Genomic DNA, 17,841 nt, shown 5'->3' on the forward strand with positions numbered 1-17,841 from the left:
ATTTTACAAGGCTCTAATCTCTAAGATTCCTGCCAAGAAGCAATTGTCTTCTGATTTCATGGCTGCAGTCACTGTCTGCAGTGATTTTGGAGCCCAAGAAGAGGAAATCTATCACTGTTTCCATCTTTCCACTTCTATTTGCCATGCAGTAATGGGACTGGATGCCATGATCTTAGTTTGTTTTTGTTTTTTAATATTTAGTCTTAAGCTGGCTCTTTCACTTTCCTCCTTCACTGTCATCAAGAGGCTCTTTAGCTCCTCTTCACTTTCCGCCATTAGGTATCATCCGCATGTCTGAGGTTGTTGATGTTTCCCCCACCTATCTTGATTCCAGCTTGTAACTCATCCAGCCCAGCATTGTTCACGATGTGCTCAGCATATAGGTTAAACAAATTGAGTGACAGCAGACAGCCCTGTCATACTCCTTTCTCGATCTTGAACCAATCAGTTGTTCCATACAGGGTTCAAACTGTTGCTTCTTGACCTGCATACTGGTATCTCAGGAGACAGGTAAGATGGTCGGGTATTCCCATCTCTCTAAGAGCTTTCCAGGGTTTGTCATGATCCACATAGTCAAAGGCTTTAGTGTAGTCAATGAAACAGAGATAGATGTTTTTCTTTCCTTTTTTTTTTTTTTTTCATGAATATAGAGGCAAAATCTTTATTTTATTTTATTTTTTTTATTTTTTTATTTTTTTTAATTTTATTTTATTTTTAAACTTTACACAATTGTGTTGGTTTTGAGATAGATGTTTTTCTAAAATTCCCTTGCTTTCTCTGTAATCCAACGAATGTTGTCAATTTGATCTCTAGTTCCTCTTCCTTTTTTAAACCCTGCTTGGACATCTGCAAGTTCTTGGTTCGCATAATGCTGAAGCCTATCTAGCATGTAAGATTTTAAGCATGACCTTACTAGCATAGGAGATGAGTGCAATTGTCTGATGGTTTAGCACATTCTTTGATACTACCCTTCTTGGGGATTGGGATGAGGACTGACCTTTTCCAGGCCAGTGGCTGCTGCTGAGTCTTCCAGATTTGCTGACATAATGAATGCAAAACCTTGATGACATCATCCTTTAGGGATTTGAGTAGTTCTGCTGGAATTTCATCTCATCCACTAGCTTTATTAACAGCAATGCTTCTTAAGGCCCACCTGATTTCATACTCCAGAATGTCTGGATCTGGGTAACTAATCACACCATTGTAGTAATCTGTTTCATTAAGACCTTTTTCATACAGTTCTTCCATGCGTTCTTACCATCTCTTCTTGATCTCTTCAGCGTCTGCTAGGTCTCTACCATTTTTATCCCTTATTGTGCCCATCTTTGGGTGGAATGCTCCCTTGATGTTTCCAGCTTTCCTGAAGAGATCTCTAGTCATTCCCCTTTCGTTGTTTCCTTCTATTATTAAGCAGTGCTCGAAGAAGGCCTTCTTGTCTCTTCTAGCTGTTTTTTGGAACTCTGAATTTAATTGGATGTACCTTTCCCCCTCTCTCTCTCTCGCTTTTCACTTCTCTTCATTCTTCACTATTTGTAAAGCCTCTTCAGACAACCACTCTGCCTTCTTGCTTTTCTTTTTCTTCGGGATGGTTTTGTTCACCGCCTCCTGTCCGGCATTACGGACCTCTGTCCATAGTACTTCAGGCACACTGCTAACTAGATCTAGTCCCATCAATCTGTTCCTTACCTCTACTGTGAAATCATACGGGAATTGATTGAAGTCATACCTGGCCAGCCTATTGTTTTTCCTGGTTTTCTTTAAGCCTGAATTTTGCTAGAGGAAGCTGATGATCTGAGCCACAGTCAGCTCCAGGTCTTGTTTTTGCTGACTGTATACAGCTTCTCCATCTTCACCTACTAAGAATGTAATCAATTCGATTTTGGTATGGACCATTTGGCAGGAGAAAAATGACAAACCTAGGCAGTGTGTTGAAAAGCAGAGACATTACTCTGCTGACAAAGATCTGCATAGTAAAGGCTATGGTCTTCCTAGAGGTCACATATGGTTGTCAGAGCCGGACCGTAAAGAAGGCAGAACGCCAAAGAATTGATGCCCTTGAACTGTGGTGCTAGAGAAGACTCCTGAAAGTCCCTTGGACTGCAAGGAAATCAAAGCAGTCAATCTTAAGGGTTGAATATTAACTAAACCCTGAATATAAACTAACCCTGAATATTAACTAAAAGGACTGATGCTGAAGCTGAATCTCCAGTATTTTAGTCATCGATGTGAACAGCTAACTCATTGGAAAAGTCCCTCATGCTGGGAAAGATTGAGGGCAGAAGTGGGTATCAGAGGATGAGATGGTTGGATGGCATCACTGATACAACGAACATGAACTTGGGCAAACTCCGGGAGATGATGATGGACAGGGACGCCTGGCATGCTGCAGTCCATGGGGTCGCAAAGAGTCGGACATGACTGAGCGACTGAACAGTAACAATCTCTAAGAACTGGAAGGGGCCTTGTGGAGGGGGGGTCATCTGGTTTCATCTCCCGTCTGAGGCACCACCCTCTGAATGCTAGCAGGGATGGGAATCCAGGGAGGGGAGCGTGTAACTGTTATAGGCTCCTTTGGGTCGTAGCCAAAAATCTGCCCCTAACTTCCATCTCTTGGCTCCAGTTCTTTCTTCTGGGGTGACTTAGAATGAATCTAATTAATTCTCTTTCCATGTGGCCCCGTGGCCTTTTTCCAGGCTAAACTTTAACTTATTAGCGTGCCTACCCTGAGGAGCCCTTCCAGACCCTCCTTGAAGTGGCTTCCGCGTGACAGTATCTTTTGTAAAATAGGGTGCCTAGAATGAGTCCGCCTTGCCTGAGTCAACATTCGCACGTGGGTACTTTCTCTCACTCTCAGGCCGAATGCTCATCTCCCCATCTAGGCCCTGGTGGCCACGTGGCCTGAGGTGACGGCAGGAGTGACCATGGCTGCTGCGCTTGCCCTACGCTCCCGCAGGACGTGGCCTTGCGCTCCCGTGGCCTTGCACCCCCATGGCCTTGCCCTCCTGCAAAGGAAGAGCAGCCATGTGTGGGTGGGGCTGCTCGATGCCTCTCTGCCCACCGTCAGCAGCGCCCTGGGTCTCCAGGGTGTGTGGGTTTGATGGGAGGGGCCCTATGGGATCTTTCTGTGTGTCTTCTCCCTCCTTGGAACAGCGACCTAAGAGCTCTTGCCCCATCCCGTGGAACTGCTCGCTGATGCTTCTTTAGCAGAGGGGAGCCCCGGGCTCGCTCAGACCGTAGCCGGCCGTTCCCAGGGCCGCCTTCACTTGCTGTTGGGACTGCCCAGGTGCTCTATGTTCCTGCGGGGTGAGCAGGCTGCCACCCACCCTTGCCCCGAGCCGGCTGGCCAGTGTGGAACTGAGGACCCCGCCACCACCAGCGCGGGCCCGAGCTTGGGCGCCCATCTCACCTCTGCTCCTCACAGCCCTCCTCACACCAGCACCCTGGTTGCGACAATGCCTTTCCCAAATACCGTTTATGAATATTGCAGCCGCATCGTTTCCAAACTCATCTTGGAGCTATTTCGTGCTTCGGTCTTCTGTCAGTTCCTTTAAAAAAAAAAAAATTGGAGTAGAGGTGCTTTACAATGTTATGTTACTTTCTGTTGTACAACCTCGTGAATCATTTGCATGTATACATATATCCGCTCTCTCCTGGGCCTCCCTTCCACCTCCTCCATCCTCCCCTCTTTAGGTCATCACAGAGCACTAAGCTGAGCCCCTAGGCCTTAGAGTAGCTTCCTGCTAGCTATCTGCTTCATCCATAGTAGTGCATATATGTCAGTCCCTTTTGAAGAAGGCAAGAGGCAGTTCCGGTGGTTAAAGTCAGCATTAAAGAGACGATGGCTTAAGTGGTAAAGAATCCGCCTGCAATGCAGGAGATGCAGGTTCGATCCCTGGGTTGGTGAAGATTCCCCTGGAGAAGGAAATGACAACCCAGTCCAGTATTCCTATATGGAAAGTCCCATGGACAGAAGAGCCTGGTGTGGGCTATTGTTTATAGGGTTGCAAAGAGTTGGACACAATTGAGCATGCACACACAATGAGACTGGACCCATGGGCTCAGTACCCATAGAGAGAAACTGCATCCTGGCCACCAACAGCACCCCAGGCAGGGGCATGGGGAGCAGGCACGGCCCCGGGATGAGAAGCAGCAGCCACTCAGGACGGTGCGCAGACAAGCTCTTGGCTCCACAGCACCTCCTGCGCTCAGTCGGATCCCTCCCTCAGCGTGGAGATGAGCACAGCCCACAGTGAGTGGGAGCAGTGAGGTGAGAATAAAGCCCGCTCTGCCAGGCAGGAACAGCTCCTCCCCTTCCCCTGGAGTGGCTGGCGTGTCTAACGGGCGGTAGCGTCCGAGAACTCCGGGAGAGACGCTGCTGTCTCTGCCGGGAGCTTGGTTGTATCATTGTGTTCTTTGCTGAGAAATCGAAGTAATTTGGAGTCGTTTACCTAGCAACAGCTTTAGGAAAAGAACATGTCAGAGAGATGTGCTGACATCACCCTTTCAGAGGTGCATGTGGTGTAGGTGCCGTGTCTTCTCTCCCTTTCCAGCTCCCCCGCTACGTTCCTTTCATGGTGACAGGAAGTGGGATGACCAGGGTGGCCTTCCTGACCCACTGTCCTTTGTTAACGTCTAGGTGTTCTCAGCCAGTCCCTGCCAGGCGCCTCTTCTCCTGGGCACACACACAAGTGTCGATGATGCTTCAGCTGTGGGCACTTCTGTCCCTTGGCTCCATGGCCCACAGCTGGGGCCAGATGTGCATACCTAGGGTTTCTTGATTGGGGATTTTGCAGCAACTGTCATTTTTGATTAGGGATCTGAGAGTCTTGTGACTGAGTACTCAGAAGGACTCATGCACCCATATATGTTTATTCAGTGACCGTTTAACCATGGGCGCCCTGATCCCAGGGGCCTGAGGGGAAAGGAGCCGGTTCATGGTCTCAGACTTGCGCCGCCTCCCGTCCAGAAGAGGCATCTCCTCGCGCCTGTCCTGCCTCTGCTGCCTTCCCGGGACGGGGATGCCCAGAGGGTCCTGAGCCTGTCCCGGGATGAAGGGCTTCAGCTGCTGGCGAGTTTCTCTGCCTGTAGAGTGGCCCTCCCCTGCCCACCTACCACCCCCATCCTGCTTCCAAAGCTAGCCCGTTCTATATTTGCAGGCGCTTCTCTTCTCTTCTCCAGGGTCTCTGTGATTCCAGAGAAACAGTGCCATCTGCCACCCCGTGCCCCCGTGCCGCGGTCCCCAGACCGCCACTGTCCCGTGCGTGCATACTTGGATGAGAAGGCAAAGCAAACCCTCTAAGCTCAGCCGCCTCCATCCTAGCACCATGTCAGCTTACTGGCGTCAGCCCATCGTCCCGGTGACCCAGGCTTTGAGACTCTTGTCTCTGTCCTCTGCGTTTCCCAAAGCCGGAGCTGCAGAGCCAAATCTCAAGGGTAGGTGGGGAGTTGGGGGCCCTGAGCATGCTATTAGCCTCTGGGCACATATTCTCACGGGCGTCAGATGAAGCTCAGTGTGACGCATGTCCAGGCTGCCTGTCTAAATGCTGCGCACACGGTCAGTGATTCATAAATGCCTGGGGCGGCGGAGGGCGGGGAGGGGTGGTCTGGGGGTGTCCCTGGCAGTCCCATGGCTAAGACTCTGCACTTCCACTGTAGGGGGCACAGGTTCGGCCCCTGGTTGCGGAACTAAGATGCCACATGCCATGCCAGCATGGTCAAAAAAAGAAAGACTGTCAAACCATCTTAAAAACTGCCCGCGTGGGTAAGTGGTTTTCCGGGCCAGGTGGCAGGGAGCCTGCCCCGCACTGTCCCCATCCCTTTGTTTTCAGGAGGCAGCTTTCAGGAGCTCATTTGCTGAACTGTCTCCACTGTGTTACGTAGCATGGTTGTGAGTCAAGGATAAACAGTAGCCCAAAATAGGCTGTTTAAAAACAAAAATAGGAAAGAAACACGTTAAGGAAGAGAAGTGGCTGGGGAGTGCGGTCCGACCGGGCAGCCTCTGGCCCTGGCGGCCGGAGTGGAGATCCTGGCAGCGGCGGCAGGGACGGGCTTCTGGCAGGCCGGCCCCCACCCATCTGGTTCTGGAGAGAGAAAATGTGTGTTTTCTTGGCACCTCTTTCCACCTGCACGGTCAGGATAAGAAGAAGCGGCTCCAGTTTGTTGTCCCCACTTTCTCAATTTCACATGAAATGATTCTGCTTTATGGCAGTGAGCACTTCAGTAAGTGCCCGCCCACAGGGCCTGTGGCTGGGAGGTGGGCAGGATGAAAAACAGCGCAGGTTGGCTTCTTCAGGATGTGACATCGAGTGTGAACAGTGTGATTTATTAAAGACCGCTGTTCATGCCAGTTAAAGTGTGCACACAGTGCCCCCAGCAAACGACTCTTGCTCGGGATGGCAGGAAGGCCCCCGGGGCGGTCAGAGTCACCCCTTCCTTCCTCCCTGTCCCCCTGCTGGATGCCCTGTGGAGGCTCAGCCCGTGACCAGGATCAAATACCTGCGGCTCTATGTTAACAAAAGCCCATCCAGGCACTGGGAGCACGCGCCTCAGTGGCCCCGGTCTGAATTAACAGTTGCCATGACAAGGCATGTAAACATGTTCCTCCAGGCTCGTTCCCCCCATTACACAGATGGAGAAACTGAGGAGCCCTGGGAGAGGGGGTGACCAAGCAGCTTAGTGATGATGATGTTTGAAAACAGAAGCCTGCTGCTTCCCGCTTCCTGTTTCCTTAGCGCCATGAGTAGAGGGGATGAAATGAGATTTGGAGGCAGAAGAGTTAAAGGCACCAGGCAGAGAAGCGGGGCTCCGTGTGAGCCTCCCCTCCACGTGGTCCGAGGCCCAGCACCGCTTCAGAGCGCAGGCGGCCGAGCACACCCAGAGCCACACAGCCCTGGGCTCCAAGCGCGACTTGGTGACCCCTTAGCTTTCAGACCTTGAGAAGGTTGCTCTGCCTCTCTGAGCCTTGGTTTCCCTTTCCGTGAAGTGGGGCTGATGATACCCCTTGAGAGGGTGGTTGTGAGGCTGTGGCATGCCTCCTCAAAGGCCCTGGTGACCCGTAAACGCTCAGTGCTCGTCTGTCCCCTTGCTCAGCGTGTGAACCACTGGTGGGGCCCTCTGCAGAGTCAGCCCTCTGAGAGGCCCCCGGAACAGGGGGCCCGGAGGCTGGCTCTTGGACCAGCAGCGTCCACGTCACCAGGGATCCTGGTAGAAACGCAGATCTCAGGCCCGCCCAGGCGTCCTGGATCACAACCTCTGGGGGACGGGACCGTGCATTCTAACACTGAGAACCAGCTCTAGGATTTCACATGTCAGTTTTGAACAAATTAGAACCATGTAGTTCTTTTTCATGAGAGGGTGTGAAAGAAGCAGTTGAGTTTGGTTTTGTTTTGTTTTTGGAAAAATACCAAGGCCTCCAAAGCTGGGTTTGAGGCCCAGGTTTGTAAATTACATGAAGGTAAGAAATGGTTCCTCTAGCCCTAGAGTAGCAAGAGCCTGTTCTTCAGACCTCCTGTCCATATTCCCACGGGTTTGAAAACAGACCTGGCAGCTTACAGGCTCGGAAGCCTGGGCAGCTGTGGTCCTGCTGGGCATCTTTCAATAAGGTAGCCCGTGGACAGGGAAAGGCTCCTGCCCTGTAGATGTATCAGATGAAAGCTCTAAATTGAGCTGTGAAGGAAAGTCTGAAAGTGCAGGACCATTTGATGAACTGCTCCACAATCTCTCTAGGCCGGGGCTACCGAAATAAAACTACCAAAGCCCCTTATTATTTCTCCCCCATCAGATCTGAGTGTTGTTAAACGTCAAGTGCTGTCAGGAGCGGGCTGTTTTAATGAAGACAGCACATAAAGTCCTTCTGAATAATTAATGAAATGGGGGTAGCTGAAGCCAGTACATGGTGCAGAGTGCCCTGCTGTTTCTCAGATCCTGAGCCAGCCCCCGGGAACCAGTCTGATGTAGGAGCTCATTCTCAAAGGGAAAAACAGCCTCCACTGTTCTCAGAGTAGAAAATGGCACCAAGGCGACCCATATATCTATGTGTACACACACATAAACACATAGGGTGTGGGGCTGGGGTTCACAGTATCTACTAGATGGAGAGGCACAGGTGCAAGCCAGTCAGCTCAAAGAGATGGGGACCGAATTTGAGGCAGTTGAACTGAGGTGGACGAGCCTAGAGCCTGTTACACAGAGCGAAGTAAGTCAGAGAAAAACCAGTATCATTTATTAACACATATATATGGAATCTAGGAAAATGGTACCGATGAACCTGTTTGCAGGACAGAAACAGAGACACAGACGTGAAAAACAGACTTGTGGACACAGTGAGGGAAGCAGAGGGCGGGATGAACTGAGAGAGTCGCACTGAAATACACACACCACCGTGTGTAAAGCAGATAGCCAGTGGGAAGCTGCATTATGACAGGGAGCTCAGCCTGGTGCTCTGTGATGACCCAGAGGGGTGGGATGCGGAGGTGGGAGGGAGGCTCAAGAGCCAGGGCATGTATGTATACTTACAGCTGATTTCACATTGTTGTACGGCGGAAACTAATACAACATTACAAAGAAATTATCCTCCAATTAAAAAAAAAGATGGTGACCAAGTGCTAGAGCAGTTCCTGGTGTCCCCGACAGAACCAGCTTTTCCCCCTTTCAATGTTATAGCAGAGAACAGGTCCTGAGGGGACCCTGGGACCATGGCTTTTACTATTAGGAGTAGCCCTTCTGTCTGTTAACATACGGTACACAGTCTCTGTGACACACACCAACTGGCGTCAGTCCCGAGGGTGCTGTCTGAGGCAGTGGGCAGGGTCAGTGAGAGGGAATATATTCTTTGGCCTCAAAATCCATCAGTCACCACATCCTGTGACTGTTCTGCAGCATCTCTGAAAGTCACCTCTGCATTCCATTTCTCTGTTGGGTATCCTCCAAGCCTGCCCACTCACAAAGGCCCTCTGTGGAGGCAGAAAACCCTCAATCTCACATCCAGGATGGTGATGTGGGATGTTGTATGTGCACCTGCATCCCAGGGATACGGATGGATATGTTGGTGGTCCTTGCTGATTGGGGCCACCACATTTGTGTTCTGGACTCTGGCCAAGGCAAGCTTGTCTGGGAGGTGAGAGCCATCTTCCTTTGTAGCATGACGGCACTCAAGATGGGAAACTCGTCTTTTCCCTGTCTTAGAATGGCTGAGAGTCAGTGGATGACATTGCTGCTTCATGGGGCCAGAAAGTGAGAGTCTATCTGTCCAGCTGTAGGGACCCAAGAGCCAAGCAGAGGGGGTCATGATGTTCCTCATCCCTCAGGAGAACCAGCAAGGTAATGACTGAGCACTGGATGAGCAGGAGGGGCATCAGACAGCAGGGTGTCAGAGCCTCTGGCTAGAGAACTTGCCTGAGTAGATGGAGGGAGGAAGCTCTGTTTAGTCACTCAGTCAGATCCGACTCTTTGTAACCCCATGGACTGCTGCATGCCAGGCCTCCCTGTCCATCACCAACTCCCAGAGCTTGCTCAAACTTATGTCCATTGAATCAGTAATGCCATCCAACCATCTCTTCCTCTGTCATCCCTTTCTCCTCCTGCCTTAAATCTTTCCCAGCCTCAGGGTCTTTTCCAATGAGTCAGTTCTTTGCATCAGGTGGCCAAAGTATTGGAGTTTCAGCTTCAACATCAGTCCTTCCAATGAATATTTAGGACTGATTTCCTTTAGGATGGACTGGTTGGATCTCCTTGTAGTCCAAGGGACTCTCAGGAGTCTTCTCCAACACCACAGTTCAAAAGCATCAATTCTTCTGCACTCAGCTTTCTTTATGGTCCAACTCTCACATCCATACATGACTACTGGAGAAACCATAGCTTTGACTAGACAGACCTTTGTTGGCAGAGTAATGTCTCTGCTTTTTAAGATGCTGTCTAGGTTGGTCATAGCTTTTCTTCCAAGGAGCAAGTGTCTTTTAATTTCATGGCTGACTGAACTGAACTGAACTGAAATGATAGATAATTGTAGGTAAAGCTAAAGGACAGACTCAGGTCCTTCAAACTGTTCTCCAAGGAGGATTCAACCAGACCACCTGGGCTTGGGTTGTGGTCTCTGGACCCTTTTGAGGCAATAGAGCTTCAAGCAAGAATATTAGTATAGGTGAGTAACTTCTATCTCATAGTGTTGTGCGAATTCACCAAGTTTGTGTATTCTTTGTAAACTGAATAGCAGATTGCATATTCTTTGTAAACTACTCACGTGTGGACAGAGACTAGGGTTCTGGTTGACTGAAAGGAAGGATGAGAAGAAAGCATCACTGCAGTTTGTTCATATTCTGCTCACCAGCCTTTTTCTTCTAAAAATGGTCAGCAGTGGGGTGGGCTTTGAAAAGACCTCGTTAGAGCCAAGATGGCGGCCACAGGCTCAGCAGTGTTGCCTGACCTGACAGCGGAGCAAACCTTTGATGGGGTAAGTGATAGCTCATTCAGCAGCTCAGCTAACTCCTCCCCCAGTAGGAAGGATTGATTTCTTCCCCCGGATAGGGATAGGGATTTGTGCTGATTCAGCAGCTGAATGAATCTGCATGGATAAGAGAGTTTCTCTGGTCATCTTTCTCAGAGGGTCCAGTAGAAGGAAGAACGACTAGGGCAGCCGGTGTTCAGTCCCACATGTGGCAAGTTCTGCTCCTGGGGGCGGTGAGGGAGTAAAGACTCAGCATCGTGTGAAAATGAACTGCATCTTCCTACTATTTGAATTTCAATACCTTGGGCATAGATAGCCTAGGAGATTGCAGCATAGCACTGCAAGTCTGCGATTTGCTGATGTTCCAAAAACACCTTTAGAATGGCAAAACTTTATTGAGAAATAATCTGTGCACAATAAAATATATCCATTTAATGTATTTTCCAGTTGTATATACACTGAAAAGCAGTCCCATAATCAAGGTGCTCAACATCTTTGCTATCCCCAAAGACTCCTAGAGCCCCTTTGTGGTCTGATTCTCCCTCTGCTCCAGCCCCAGGCCACCACCGACATGCTTTTTGTTACTATAAATCAGTTTGCACTTCACACAAATAGAATAATATCACATGTGTTATTTTGTTGATGTCTTCTTTCACTCAGGATACATTTTTTATTGTGGTAAATAATATATAACATAAAAGTTACCATTGTGATAATTTTTAGTCTACAGTTCAGTGGTACAGCCACATTGTTATGCAGCCACCATCCACATTCAGAACAGTTTTCCCCTCGCAAAACTAAAATTCTGTAACCATTTAACACGAACTCCCCTCTCCTCTCAAGCCCTGGCAACCACCATTGTGTTGTTTGTCGGTTTGACTACTCTAGGCACTTCAGATCGGTGGAAGTCTTGCCGTATTTGTCCCTTTGTGCCTGGCTTATTTCATTTACCGTGTCTTCAGGGTTCATCCATGTCGTAGCCAGTGTCAGAATCCCCTTTTTATAGCTGATTAATATTGAACTATGGATATAGACCGCGTTTTGCGTACCCATTCATCTTGCAGTAGACGCTGGGTTGCTTCTACCTTTCTGCCGCCGTGAACTTGGGTGTAGGAATCTCTCTTCTGGTTCTTGCTTTGAATTCTTTGGGGCATGTGTGTGGTAATTCTACGCTTGACTTTTGGGAGAACCTCCATACTCTTTTTCCATAGTGGCTGCACCATTCTACCATGTTACTTTTTAAACAGAGTTTTGCCTTAGACCTGCACCTTGTTCTGATTATCCCTTTCCATTCCAGAAAACCAATTAGACATATCCTTTGACTTCCCATAGCCCTGCACGATAATGGTCTTTTCCTTCAGTATCCCGAGCCTCTGCCTTTCCAGTCCTTCATACTGATGTAATTGCTCAGAGAATGGCTCAGCCTTAATAACCTCAAGTGAAATTGCATGGCTCACTTTCTATTAGCTACAGCCATTCCCCTCTGTGTCCTACCTGTCCCTCATTAGCTGCAGTTATTATGCAACCTGCCAGTATCCTGTGAGCAATATCAGGATACAGCCGCCCACATCCTGTTAACTCCTTCTGTTACACCCCTGCCTTGGTCCTCTTCATTGAATCTGTTATGCTATATATACTTCCTACTTATGCATGTAGCTGTAACTTAAATAATCTGGCCTGTTCACTATCCCCCAATCTTTTGCAACCATCATCTGACATCCTGTTCGTAACATCTTCACTGCTGACTCACTGTTCCCTTGTTGATAAGTCCAGGTAACAAAAGCCCACCAGGCAGCTGCACACATCGATTCTGGGGGCCCAGCTCTGAATGTACAGTGTGTGCAGGGGGCCTTAGTGTAGGATCTTTTCCTCTGAGCAGTGCGGTACAGCCCACCAGTCATCTTAATGGAGAGAGAGAGATTGAGTGTGTGTGTGTGCATGCATGTGTTTGAGGATGTAGGGATAAGGGAATTTTCCAGACACACAAGATTGGAAAGCTGGTAAGAAGGGACAACATGGAAGAAGACTACTTACTGGGGAAAGGTGAGGGGGTGAGAGGACTGCGGGATGGTGTCAGTGTTCGCTTGGTGGGACAGAGCCCTTTTTGATGCCACATTTTCCATTCATGGTTGACAAGTCCGGATGACTGTGCGGCATAGCAGCCCTTGGCATGTCACCAAAATGGCCGCCCACCCCAGGTTCTTTTCAGTTTTATGATCCTGTGCTTATCTAAGCTCTGATGAAGGGGGGCTATGCCCCTAGCACGCCCCCTACACTTGGGCCAGACCTGCTTGGTTAGCAGCTGCTGCAAGTGAAGACCTCGTTCCTTCAGGTGAGCACAGAGGAAGACGTTCACATCTAGAACAGGGCCAGGCCCACAGCAGAGGCCCGTAAAGTGTTGGTTGAATGCGGTGGAAGGGCGACTTGTGCAATCTGTCTTTGCCTTGTCATCACCGATCTTAACTCCTGAGGTCAGGAAAGGAGAATGGGTTCTTGGCAGCCATCTGGCACACACTGGGGTGACTGGCTGTAGGCACACGCATGTGATAAAAAGACTAATGAGCTGTGTGGACATAAGAGAGTTCCCAGGAAATCCTTTGTGTTTCTGAAACACTTTTTTAAAACGCTACCAAATCTGTGACCTTCTTTGATTCCATATGCTTTCCTGTATGTTGGGCCTCCCTTTGTGTGGATGGAGAAGCTGAGATGGTGCTGGGGTCTCCGAGCAGAGTCGGGACTGCGGCCATCTCGCTGCCTCTCTGCCTTGCACACAGTGACGTGAGGGGGGATTTCCAGGGCCCAGCGGTGGTCCAGACTGAACTCACCTCTAGTTAGGGCTCCCTACACTTGTGTGTGCTGGGCAGAAGCTTCCATGCGATGTCCCCTGACAGCCATAGGGCCAAGCACAGCTGTGCATCAGTCGCCACACCCCAGCTTTGTGTAAGTGAAACTGCTTTGTTCTCCCGCCTCCGCAGCCAGTCTCTGGCTCCTGTGTTTACCAAACACCTGCTGATGCCTCTCCCTACACACAGCTGAAGTCCGGGTCTGCCTTCTGTACCTGAAGCTCCCCCCCCACCTCTTCCTGCTCCCTGAGGTTACTGAGGACCAGGTGTAACAGGTCCCCTGACATGTGGGTCTGTGCCATGGCGGTGACAGATCTGAGGGCCTCCAAGCAGGATGGGTCCATCTTGAGGCTGAAAAAAGTACCTGGTTGTCCTGGGCTTCTGTGTGCTTGTGGATGGTGTGCGATTCAATGGTCAACGTATATTTTGCAATTTACTATGGGTCTCGTGGACTTTTCATCTTTTTTGGTTATTAGATGCTTTAGTCTTCTAAATATGTATTCTTCAAAAGCTTGTCCTATTTCTAAACATAGTTTGTGTGTATGATAGGGCTCCCCTCATTTTATGGTGACCCCAGTGGGCATGTAGGGGTCCACGTGCTGCTGTTCCAGTTTGAACACCATGAGGTGATCTAGGAGACGTGTGCCTTAATGCCTAAACTGAGGCCCATGCTGTTTCTTAGGCAGCCTTCTCTAATGGGGACGGTTTGCACCAGTCCTACCCCAGGTCCTACCCCAGGCTTGTCTAACCGCTGTCCCGTCTCTGTCGCCCTCCTGCAGGCTGGCCGTGGGTGACCCTGTCTGTCCTGGGATTCCTGTACTGCTACTCGCATGTGGGCATTGCCTGGGCCCACGCTTACTCTGGTAACTGACGGCGCCGGGCCCAGGTCTGCCCTTGTCACTGGTTTCCAGGGCACGTGGTGCCCCACCCTCACCTCGAACCTCAAGGTAACCTCCAGGGGACCTGCTCATCTTTTGTTGAAGTTACCTCACTCCAGGACTGGAAACTTGAGCTCTCGTAACTTTGGGAACTTAGAGATCCTCTTCCCAGCCTCCTCCTTTGCCTATAGAGTAAGCTGGACCCCAAGCAGTAAAACGTCTTGCCTCGCTGTAGACGGTGATGTTGTGGTCCAGACCCCACATTCTTTCTCCTTTACCAAGAATTAAATGCAATAGACGTTTCTTGATTGAGGCATATAAATTCTGATTAGTGATAGGCCTGTCTTCCACTGGGCAGTGTTTCTGAAACGTGTTGGGTCAGCGGCATTTAAGTGACTCCTTCCCTGCTTCCTGCAGTGCACTTTGTAGAGCCAGCACTGAGAGTCGCATCACATTTAGCTCCTCGGCAGGGGCGTGACAAAGCCGCAGCTGTGTTGCTGACTACTGGGTCCAAGGAGATCGAATATAGACGTCAGTACCTAAGGAGGGCTGCTACTTGAGTTCATCATTCATCAGGGTGATCGCCATTTGGTTGCTTGTTCCCTAGATTTGCAGGAAGTATAAACAGAGGAGTTCCTCTACCTGACAGTTAATTTTTCCTAGTAAAGAAGTATAATTAAAAAAAAAAGAAAACAAACAGGGAGTGGTGTATGACAGACAGGTGCTATGGGGCAAGTCAAAGAGGGTAAAGAGGACTTCCTGTGGTCTCTCCCTCTCCACGCAAGTCCCGACAGCCCTCTCCCCCTGAGTGGTTCACACTCGGTGGTTTACCGTCAGAGGTTGATGCTGTTTGTTTCCAATAAAATGGAGCCCTTTCTACCATACAGAACTTCATATTTTTGTAAAATTGTCTTGAATATTTTTTGAAGAAAATGTTTAAAGTCGAAACACGCTTACTTAATTCTGAATTATTCACTCTTCTGGAAGGATGCTAATAGGCCGCTAATGGCTCAAGTGGTAGATAATTCAGAATACTTCCATTTGGCTTTGCTTTTTCCTTTTCTGAGGGGGTAGAGGGCAAGTGAAGCAGCTTTAAAATTTGAATCCATAGTGTACCCAATTATGGGAGAACAGAACAACATCTCAAGCACATGAATTAATTGTCATTGAGTAGAAGGTGCATGCGGACCTGGTCTGTCCCCACCTCCTCCCGTTAGTCATTTGGTATTATCCTTGTGTCCTGGCTGCGGTTATTAGCTCAATGAGATTTAAACTCCCGGAGTGCAGGACCCGTCATTTTGCTGGCGTCCTTTCTTCGCGGCCACTCTGCTTGGAGGCGAGTGGGGAGGGGACCAGATGTGGGTGGCAGACGGTAGGCACACTCCGTGTTACCTGCAGCAAAGGACAGAGGCTGGAGGGGGGCAGGCAGACCAGGGCAACAGCAGCCTTGGCAGCTGGCCTGATAAAGGAGGAGGAGACACAGGCTGGCAAGTCCTTGTGCTTGGAAGTTTCCAGGAGGAGATGAGGTTGAGGAAGGGTGAGCAGTCAGATGAATACAGTAAAACTTCAGGGACTCTTAACACTAATTCAAGATTTGTAATCAGCCAGAGGGCTTTTAGCTGAAGTTTACAGAGGAACAAAATCGTGTGAAGATAATTGCAGGGAAATGTCTAATGTATGGGTGGTGGTGTGTGGTGAAGTGGTAAAGGATCCTTCTGCCAGTGCAGGAGATGCTAAGAGACGTGTGTCCAACCCCTGGGTCGGGAAAGTCTTCTGGAGGAGGGCATGGCAACCCATTCCAGTGTTCTTGCCTGGAGAATCCCATGGACAGAGGAGCCTGGCGGGCTGTATTGCCTGGGGTTGCAAAGAGTCAGACACAACTGAGCATGCACACACACATCTAGTATATGCGTGTATATAAATATATAAATAGTATATATTTATATATGTGTTTAGTCGCTCAGTTGTATCCAATTTTTTGTCACCCCACAAACTGTAGCCCGCCAGGCTCCTCTGTTCATGGGATTCTCCAGGCAAGAATACTAGAGTGGGTAGCCATTCTCTTCTCCAGGGCATCTTCCTGACCCAGGGATCAAACCCGGGTATCCTGCTTTGCAGGCAGATTCTTTACCATTTGAGCTATAGGGAAGTTCTTATAAGTAATGCAAAATATTTTCAACTCTTTGGAGATGCCATTTTTATAAAAACAAATAGGCTTATTTACTCATTAAACTATACTGGAAGAATAAGTGAATATATTTGAAAGTAATAATCCTGAATTTCTTTTAAGCTATTGTATGATTGAGTGGTTCTCAGGAATGAGTACATGATTATTGTGTTTAGCTATATATTTGAGGCCTAATTAACCAATATGTGAATAACCATCCAGGACCACTGTTATCTTAACCTCTTGCTTTTCTCCCACTGTAATATAAAAATGATAATGTCTGTTTCCATGCATATGAACTCAAATTCTTGGAGCTGCTTTAAATGAAGGACTCCTGAGGTGTCTGAGCAGACAGAGCAGTCCCAGCTGAAGAACATCTGAGGTGTCACTTTCCATACTTATCAGCCCTGGGCAACTTCCAGCACAGGACAGGGACAGTTCCCAAGGTCACTTCTAGCCCCAGGATCCTCTGACTCGCTCCAGGCATGATTGCCATGATGATTTCCAAGGAGGCAAGGAACACATCGGAAGGACAGCCAAATGTTGGTCATCTTGACTAATTCCTGGGACCGTGCAAGAAGACGGAAAAGTATTTGTTTCCTCAGATTAATTTATTTGAAAAGTGACAGCAGAAACCCTTTGTTCTTAATAGTAAAGACTGTAGACTTAGAAAATAAACCAATCATATATACTATGGTACAATCTATATATTGGGAGAATGGTAATTTAGTGGGAGTTTCCCCTTAGAGAAAGAGCCTACTCATTGCTTCTTTATTTAAACTATTGATTGACTAAGGAGTATAAGAAATTAATACAATGAATTTCTTTTCTAGCAAATGTCCCAGAACATATCCATACAAAAGGGCCAACTACTGAGAAGCCAGATTATCTCAATGCTGCTGGCCTTTCTCAGTGCGAGTTGAGATGCCTCTCTGAAGCCTTTCTTCATTGAAATTGTTATATTTTTGGAACAAGCCAGCAAAATTCCTTTTTTATTTTAGTCATTGAAACCCATTTGGCATCCAAAATGTAACATCTAGTACTTGGCTCTGTGTTACTTAGTCCTTGTGACTAATTATAAAAACCATATTTACAGAGAAAGATGTACTCTTTAGAGCACCTCAGTGGTGAAAAACAATAGTTAGTGCTTTATTAGGTGAAACTTTTGAAATGAGCATCAGTCATTTGGAACTTTAAAAAAGCCATCACCCTTAGTTTTATTATGCTTTCCTGCAGTGTTAAAAAAGAAAGGGGGGGGGGGATGTAGAGAAAGTCACTAAAAATACTAGATTTATACTGCAGCCCAGTGAAATCAAGCAGAGGCCTGAATGTGGCTTGTGGATCACAAATTCCTCATCCCTGAGGTAAGTTCTCCCGTCTATCAATAGAAAAGCGCCGTTTGTGAAGTGCAATCCATTGGTGTGAAATATGGGCTCCTGTTGGCAGTGTCATGGAGGATTGTGCTGTGAGCAGGAGGCGATGTCTGTTAAAACCACAGCAGAGCTGCATCGG

The 17,841-nt window shown here is 48.5% G+C and overlaps 1 protein-coding gene across 34 annotated transcripts in view; it reads left to right on the forward strand.

Moving 5' to 3' along the window:
* Positions 1–15,056, forward strand: part of HHAT (hedgehog acyltransferase) — a 354,661-nt gene extending 339,605 nt beyond the window's left edge. For 18 of the 34 annotated variants that reach the window (XR_015143035.1, XR_015143049.1, XR_015143038.1 and 15 more), the window contains one exon: positions 14,064–15,056. Coding sequence is in view for 12 of the 34 variants with exons in the window: in XM_086343256.1 (XP_086199382.1) it covers positions 14,064–14,155 (92 nt within the window). In the remaining 22 variants the exon portion in view is untranslated. Of the gene's footprint in view, positions 1–5,178; positions 5,434–14,063 lie in introns of all 34 variants that reach the window. The other 16 variants (XR_015143028.1, XR_015143021.1, XR_015143022.1 and 13 more) reach the window with 1 other exon arrangement.
* Positions 15,057–17,841: the final 2,785 nt, after the last annotated feature.

The sequence above is a fragment of the Bos grunniens genome, chromosome 16, assembly GCF_055505025.1.
Source record: "Bos grunniens cultivar Pamir isolate PY7600 chromosome 16, Bosgru_T2T1.0, whole genome shotgun sequence".
Classification (NCBI taxonomy): Eukaryota; Metazoa; Chordata; class Mammalia; order Artiodactyla; family Bovidae; genus Bos; species Bos grunniens.